The sequence below is a fragment of the Myxocyprinus asiaticus genome, chromosome 26, assembly GCF_019703515.2.
Source record: "Myxocyprinus asiaticus isolate MX2 ecotype Aquarium Trade chromosome 26, UBuf_Myxa_2, whole genome shotgun sequence".
NCBI lineage: Eukaryota > Metazoa > Chordata > Actinopteri > Cypriniformes > Catostomidae > Myxocyprinus > Myxocyprinus asiaticus.
The window spans coordinates 15943815-15952394 of NC_059369.1; the positions used below are offsets into that span (position 1 = coordinate 15943815).

General features: G+C 38.3%; 1 protein-coding gene and 1 long non-coding RNA gene across 2 annotated transcripts in view; one reads left to right on the forward strand and one right to left on the reverse strand.

Moving 5' to 3' along the window:
- The window catches only part of LOC127416795 (uncharacterized), a 28077-nt gene extending 20988 nt beyond the window's left edge, over positions 1-7089 (reverse strand). The window contains exons 1-2 of the long non-coding RNA XR_007893174.1: positions 7057-7089; positions 6403-6550 (exon numbers count right to left, since the gene is read on the reverse strand). This is a non-coding gene — a long non-coding RNA (uncharacterized LOC127416795). The remainder of the gene's footprint in view (positions 1-6402; positions 6551-7056) is intronic.
- On the forward strand, positions 732-7061 carry LOC127416791 (fibroblast growth factor 7-like). Its single transcript, XM_051656339.1, has 4 exons — positions 732-828; positions 1747-2234; positions 6427-6533; positions 6751-7061. Exons 2-4 carry the CDS (start codon positions 1952-1954, stop codon positions 6949-6951), a joined length of 591 nt encoding a protein of 196 aa, XP_051512299.1. The 5' UTR covers positions 732-828; positions 1747-1951; the 3' UTR covers positions 6952-7061.
- Positions 7090-8580: the final 1491 nt, after the last annotated feature.

Sequence of the window (8580 nt, forward strand, 5' to 3'; positions counted from 1 at the left end):
AGGGAAGTCCGTGGCTTCTGTGTTTGCGAATGACCGTGAGCAAACAGATCAGGCGTTTTACGAGCCATCGTTTGGGAAATGAAAGAGTACAGTGAACTGTCCAGAAGACATGGTCTCTACTTTGTGTGCAGGGTCTCCCTCAGGACTGTGAACACTGGGAGCGTTTGATGTGTCGAGAGCCGTGGAGGCCAGGTGGGTAAAACTGTAAATTTGACTGTTAAATACAAACAGGAAAAGTGAAAGATTGTTTGACCTTCTGCAGAGATTACCAGTTCCAGCAGTAAACGGCCCTCTGTTTAGCTTTCTCAATTGCGGCCTGCCTCGTTAGATTTATTACCCTCACAGATTCAGCCATCAGCCTTTGAATTCAACTCAAGCTTTGATGTTTTTAGTAAGACACCAACAAATGAAAGACAAAACTTTTCAGACCACAAGTGAAACTCAAAAGAACTAGAAAATCTGGAGAAAACCCTCTCCTGAATGTCCTAATACTTGCATGCAAATCTCACTGGCATTCATCCTGCATACCTCAGAGAGAGCAGCCATTCTTTATGTTTATGGCTCTCTCTCAGACCTGATTTGCTGAAAAGGGCAACTCTCTCTCTTTCTCGTTCTCTCGCGCCAGTTCCCAGTGACAGCTGAGTGGCTGAGATGTAATTGCAGAGAAGTGAGGTCAGCAGGAGGCTTTTATCAGAGGTTGCACAGCGTTCAGTAACACGAAAAGATGCACAGCGCAGACGGGCTGCCCCACAGCTTTCTCTCTCTCAGTGTGCCACACAAAGTTTGTCTGGAATTATCAGAACTGAAACAAACATTCTGGAAACACATGTGAGTAGATTTAATAGACTGTTTTCCAACTGATCTCTGTTTCACACTGACAGTTTAATATAATTCTGTTATAAGGGAATTTGGCAGTAACTGCCTAGAGAGAAAGACAGACAGAGATAGTGAGGCAGGGAAAAATACATTGACATTTAAGGTAATGATAGACCATTATATTGACCAGGTTGATTAATCGGCTGATATTTGGATATTTTGAGATTATCAGCTGATAAACCCACTTGGCCAATTAAAAGAGGTGGTCATTCCAACTAGTGTCAGTTTGAAAAATGTATCGACAGCCTTGACAATAAACACTTCATAATTTCTGTTTTCGAATATTTTTCAGTTTACAATTTTTTTTTTAACAAAAATAAGTGTGAAATATGTGTTCAGTTAAATTAATCTATTTCATGTACATTTTATTTTCATCTCATTTGCCTTAAAAACTGGGGACTTTAAGACATTTAAGAAATTAAGGCATGATTTCCTGTAAAGCTGCTTTGAAATGTGGTGAATAGTGAAATACAAATAAGAATGATTATTATTAAATTAATAATAAGACTATTATTAAATTATATATTATATAAAGGCAATATAAAAATTTCATACAATGAAATACATTGGTAATTGGTAATCGTCACCCAAGATATTGGTATCGGCATCAGCGATTAAAAATCCCTATCAGTCACAAATTTAAAGACACTGAACATATTAAACTGGGATTATATGTGTTGTTGAGGTGAGTGAGGAGGGAATCACGACTGAACTGCAACTTAAAGAAGATCCATTCAACTAAATGATGAAAGTTCTGCAACAACTGACTGGTCTACTGTAACTTCATCAGGATCAGACAGTTCAGGAATAGTGTTTTTGGGGTTGTCTTTCATTAATAACAGAAACTAATCAAACTGCAGCCTCTTCCAGCTCTGAGGACATTCAGTTACTTCAGGAGTTCTGAGGATGATGTCAGAGTTCACACTATGATCTGAGGATTTTGCTGGGAAAGATTCTGAGCGTTCAGGTTCAGGACCAGATCTCCCTTGGTTTGAGGATCCAATCGCAACAGGATTCTCAGTGACAGTTTTGCCTTCAGTATGTGGTTCATGAACTTCTTGAGAAACGCAGTATAATGCGCAAATGGACGCTGCCATGGAAACTGCCAAACTTGCTGTGTGGACTGTGGTTGCACGTCGTGCTGGTCTTAAGCTGTATATGCGTGTGTGACGGCGAGGGGGTTGCTGGTCAGTTGTCTGTGACCGACTGTTTCAAGCACGAACGCCACTCCAGGAACTACGACTACATGGAAGGAGGGGATGTTAGAATCCGACGCCTCTACAGTCGCACACAATGGTTCCTCACAGTCGACGAGTATGGGAACATCAACGGAACACAGGACCCCAACAACTGTTACAGTAAGAGCATCATTACGTCTGTCTGATGTCTTACCTTTACCATGTTTCTGAGAGGATTTTTGGCTGTATATTACAGCAGTTATAAGTCTGGAAGTCTGGAAGAAGGGTAACATTTTATAATAGCTTTTATTAATAATATTAACAAACATTATTAGGTTGGCTTGACAAACCAACTTACTGTTATACTACAGACTTGGTTTTTGGGTTTTTCCAAAATGGTAACCTTCTAGCAACTAGCTAGAACACCACAGCAATGCCTAGAAAATAGCCAGAAAACCCTAGCAACCAGCCACAACCCTAGCTACGGCAATCAGCAAGAACACTTGAGAAATTACCAGCGATCAGAGCCTAAACACCCTAAAAATCACACAGTCAACCTTAGAAACCATGTGCACTGTCTGCCTGTCTGAGTTTTGTCTGTCTATCTGACTGTCTGCCTTTTTGAGTTTCTGTCTGTCTGTTTGTCTGTCTGAGTGTAAGGCCTGTATAAATTTTAAAACTGTTTTGAACTTTCAGACAAGGCTTTGTCAAAATTGTAAAGTGTTACCAAACAATGTCTGAGGTAGAAGAAATTGTGGACGGTCAAAATTCTGATCAGAATATCAGCAAGTTGCGTGGCAGTATGTCTGGGGAGGTGGGGGGTGACAGGCGTAAAGAGAGACAGGTGCTGAGGGGCCGAGGTAAACAAATGCATTTGTGTGTATTGGGGGGGAGTATTTTTAGCTTTTGTTCCTCTATGTTAGATTACTTTATTTTGTGGTCAAAATATAAGTACATTCTGATCATTTTAATTATGTTTTTTTTTTTTCCGTGACGTGTTGTAAGACCAAATATGTCATAATGTAATTTTAACTTGTCCAGAGAGAGTGAAACCTCTCCATACAAACTGGTAAATGTCTTTTATATGGATAGTAAAGAAGCTGCTAATGCATGCAGAAAAATCCAGATTCAGAACTCAGACCAGAACCAAGGCACAGATTCAGATTAAAATCAGAACCAAGAATCAGATCAGAACCAGAACACAGATTCAGATCTCAAACAGAATCAGGATTCAGATTCAGACCAGAACAGAACTTAGATTCAGATTAGAACTAGAACAAAAATTCATATCAGAACAAGAACTCAGATTAAGACCAGAACCAGGACTCCAATTCTGATCAGAACAAGAATAATATCAGGACCAGAAATCAGATTCTGACAAGAACTAGAACTCAGATTCAGATTACAACCAGAACCAGAACTCAGATTGAGACCAGATTCAGGGCACAGATTCAGACTAGAACCAGGATTCAAATTAAAATCAGAACGAATAATCAGATCACGCCAGAACTAGAATTCAGATTCAGGACAAAATCAAGACTCAGATTCAGATTCAGATCAGAACAAGAACTCAGATTAAGACCAGAACCAGGACTGATATTCAGATCAGAACCAGAATCAAGAATAATTTCAGCACCAGAATTTAGATTCAGACAAGAACTAGAACTCAGATTAAGATTAGAACCAGAATCAAAATTGAGATCAGAACCAGAACTCACATTCAGATCACAAACAGAACCAGAACTCAGATTCAGACCAGAACCAGGGCACAGATTCAGACCAGAACAAGAACTCACATTCAGATCACACAAGAACCAGGATTCAGACCAGAACCAGACTCAGATTCAGACCAGAACTAGACCCAAAATTCATATCAGAACATGAACTCAGATTAAGACCAGAACCAGGACTCAGATTCAGATTCGAACCAAAATCAAGAATCAGACCAGAACCAGAACTCAGATTTAGACAAGAACCAGGACTCAGATTTAAATTAAAACCAGAATCAAAAATTAGATCAGAACCAGTCCAGAACTCAGACTGAGACCAAAACATTGAATAAGATTCAGATCAGAATCCGAACTCATTCACACCAGAACCAGATGATCCTACTCTACTGCTGTCTATAGCATGATAGTGTGTCAAAATTAACCGCTATAATAATTACTCTAATAACTTTAAATAACTACTTTAATAATTATATACCCCAGTAAATTGTGTATTGAATAATTTTACACTGGCACCCCACACATATTTGGTTGAGTAATTTCAGAGCTGTATGTGTGAGTCTCGTAGAAAGTTGTGTATTGGCGTGACAGCGAGCATCTCTGCTCTCAGGGAAAAATCATTACGTCAGCTGGCGCTGAAAAGAAGAAAAATTGATACAGCCAGATGTGGCTGACAACTGCACGCACAGAGCGCATGTAAGAAATGCAGTGAGGGTAAGAGCAGTCAGACAGCGCTGTGGGAGAAAAAAGCAGACGGGTTGTGAGGTTCTGTTAAGAGTCATGCCGTGACAGCAGCTTATTATACCGTTAGAACTGCTCAGATATAAACCAAACACTTTCAGAGACCTGCATGTATCCCTGCCCATAACCCAGCAAAGACCCCCAGTACAACTCGCAATACCACACAACACACACAAGAACAGTGTCTGTTTCTGTTGTGTAACTCATTTAAACATGCCCTTAACAACAAATAGACCTTTTAACTGTGAAATATCTCCTGTTCTGCAGAGTGTGTGGCATGTAACTGGAGGTTGTTGAGGGTTTTGTTTTAATTGAGTGGTGATCGTGCTTCAGATCCACTGAGATTAATGAGAACTATGTGACATTTTATCTGCACACCATGCCATCCATTAGGAATTATCAAAAGGATAGTTCTGACTCTAAATTCTGATTGGATGGGCCACGTTCAAAGCTGTTGTACTGTACAATGACAATAAACACACATCTATGACCACAAATTCGGACCAGCTTTATTTTAGGTACCTTTCACTAATATGTTCTTAAGTATTTGATACAATGTAATTATTATGTACATATGTGTTGCATTGTACTTACATTTAAAGTAACTGCATTTAATTACATCTGTAGTTACACTGTTAACCTTACCCCTAACCCTAAACCTAACCCTACTCCAACTCTTAACCTAAGCCTTAAACCCTAACCCCTACACCTAACCCTAACCCCTAACCCCTAACCCTACTCCTAAACCTTCCCATACCTCAACCTGAGCAGGAGCAAATATAAATCTTGTGAGAATTTTGCAGAACAACATGTAGTTATGTAACGGGAGCCAGCTGGTACTTGATAGCTGCGCGGTATGTGTAAACCTCCCTCCCCTGGCCTCAAGGTGCTCAAGGCTGTAGCCTTTAGCCTCCTCATTAGAGCGCCTGCCTCCCATGCTAGGGACCCCGGTTCAAATCCCACTCAGAGTGGATTAAACAGGATGTTGATACATTATGTTGCATATATTTAAATGTTATTACATAGTATTTAAAGACACCTAATATTAAGTGGGACCACATATTCTATATTAATGTTTGTCAACCGTAAACAACCTACAAGGGTAATGAACAATATTACCTGGCGTAAGAATTGTTTTTTCCGATTATTATTGAACATTGCTGTTAGTGCTGTTATAAAAAAGAAGAAAAAACAAACAAACACCAAATTAACAAGAAAAAGATCCCGCACACTGCTGCAGCTTGCGAATATACAATTTAATTAGTATAACGCTTCAGTCATGCGACCAAATACCTGCCGAATGTCGCATTACCGAAACGTTGTACTAATTAAACTGTATATTTGCAAGCAGCAGCAGTGTGCGGGATCTTTTTCTTGTTTTGTTGCTGCTGTTATAAAAGCAATCAGACACAGTTACAGTGATTTGATGATAGTTAACAGGGTCTTTGATAAGCTTTGTGTCATGCCCAAGGACACCCTTTACCTGTGGTAAGATTACTGTAACACACAGCCCTCTTGCGGCGTATTGCTTTAATGAACTGCTTACTCTACTTTAAAGGAATTGTTTTTTTAAACAATTTGCATCAATTACTGAATAATTAAGTAAGTTAATGAGCTATAATATTCATTTCAGAGAGCAACCAAATTAGCCTATCAACACTCCCTCTAAAACCCCAATCTAAACACTGACATCCCTTTGATTTAATGTTCTGAAATTAAGCTAATATTAAATACCATAAACTAACCCAAAGAATTAAAAACACATATTTACTTAATGTATGAACCAACTTTTTATCCGAAAAGGAGATTTTGATTGGTTTAAATGACCTCTGACAATATTTTGTAGAACATTTGTCCCCAAAGTCTCCTTAAACACTCACTCAGGTTCACTGGCTGTGTTTCAGGTGTTCTGGAGATCAGGACCGTTTCAGAGGGTGGCGTGTTGGCCATAAAAGGACTGAAGAGCCAGTATTATATTTCCATGAACCGCACCGGAATGTTACATGGCAAGGTAACACCCACCCAGTCCTGCAAACAAACATCAGTGCTTTCATTCAATTCCAGCTGATGCTTTCTCCAATAATTACTCTTGTTTCAAGGCTGATTTTAATGCTAAATATAACAAAAGAAATTAATGATAATTCAGGAATGTATATGTACAGTCGAATATTGCATAATTTGTAATCTGGGTGGGAATCTGAAACACATTTTTTTCCTTTTCCAAACAGAAAGACTATAACGACAGCTGCAACTTCAAAGAGGTGTTTTTAGAAAACTACTACACAGCATACTCCTCTGTGAAATGGATTAAAAATGGCAAAGAGATGTTCATCTCTCTGTCACAGAAGGGGAGACCACTGAAAGGCAAGAAGACAAGGAAAGAAAGTATCGCTTCTCACTTCATCCCTCGAAAGTGCAGTGAAGATTAAAAGAAACTGGCATAAAGCCACCACATGTCCAAATTTGTAAACATAGACGCAGTGAGATCGCACAAGCTGTTTATACAATATTACTGCATTTGTTTTGGGTTTCACCTGTCTGGTGTGATGAATGTGAGATTATTCTCAGTCTGAAGTGAAATCAAGAGAAAGAGAGCAAGGAGGAAGAATAATTGTCACATGTGCAGCGTGTGTACTTCCTGTGAACATTTTTCAAGCAGAACACAAACAGATTAATCAAAATAATCAATGACACATTTATTTTATTTTTTTATTTTTTTTGCTGCTCATATGCAGGATATTCATAAAGCGCTGGGTGTTTAGGAACATGGACATTGATAATAAATTACGTAAATGTTTTGGAGTTGTGTGTAACCAGCAGTGTACACAGCTAAAAATTTTGAATGGTAAAAAGTATTTTTGTGTTTCAGAGAGAATAAACAGAACATCTCTTTGTTTCCATTTGCTGCACTTTCACAATCATTAGAGCCATTTAAAAGTTCAAATACTATATAAACATGATAATGCATTTCATACAGATGACCAATCTCTCCAAATATGACACATCACTGCACTGTGCGTGTGTTCTTGATTTGTGTGTCTGTAACAATGAGCTGGACAGTTTTAATATCAAACACATTCTGTTTTGACTGTGTGAAATATAATTATATGTCCATATCTGCCAAATTCATCCTGCAAAGTTTTTCTTATAATTTATTTTTAACATTCCATTCTTGCTTCCAGCTCTCAGTTCTATATGTCTATGAGTAAATTATAGCAGTTCACTTATTTTAAGTCAACATGAAAACAAAATGGACCTAAAAGAAAACTAAAATGAAAACTCTGTCATCATTTACTCACCCTCATGTTATTTCAAACCCAAATGACTCCCTTCCTTCCATGAAACACAAATGGAGATGTTAGGCAGAATGTTGGCCTCAGTCATTACTTTTATTTTATTTAGGGAAAAAAAAAAAAAGAGGCAGTGAAAGTGATACAGGTTTGAAACAACATGAAAACGGGTAACTAAAGCTGTTTCATGTTGACTTTAATGTGTGAGTCTGACCATACTTAATTTTCACAGTCACTCAGTGCTCTAATGTGATTGTGTCCATGTGTTTTTATGTGTTATTTATGATATTTATGTGATATCAGAGAGGGGTGGGGTGTCTGAATGAATCTGAAATGATGAACTGAAATGATGAGTGAATAATCTGCATGAACACCAGAGTTTTGTATCGTTATGCTGCAAACACACACACAGAGTCAGGAGGGTTTTCTTTTGCTGCTAAAAATAAAGTGAAATTAGAGGTGTTTTATAAGATTATAGAACAAATCTCCAATAAAATATGTATATCTTTCTACTGAGTGGTGCCTTCTGATTTGTTCACACGTAAGAGTTGCATATCTTAAACTCATTGTTTTACTGACGGCTGTTTATTCTGCTGAATCTGAGAGCTCATCTGTGGATAGTGATTATTTATTATGTTTATACCACATTATTTATTTATTTTTATTTTTTGGGGGGATTTTCTCCCCTTTTTCTCCCCAATTTGGCATGCCCAATTCCCAATGCGCTCTAAGTCCTCGTGGTGACATAGTGACTCACCTCAATCCGTG

Bases quoted from the DNA above. Each gene is read 5' to 3' on its own strand.
- LOC127416791 (XM_051656339.1), top strand. From the start codon at position 1,952: ATGCGCAAATGGACGCTGCCATGGAAACTGCCAAACTTGCTGTGTGGA. The intron at 2,235-6,426 runs GTAAGAGCATCA...GCTGTGTTTCAG, and splicing joins GGACCCCAACAACTGTTACA to GTGTTCTGGAGATCAGGACC. The intron at 6,534-6,750 runs GTAACACCCACC...TTTTCCAAACAG, and splicing joins CCGGAATGTTACATGGCAAG to AAAGACTATAACGACAGCTG.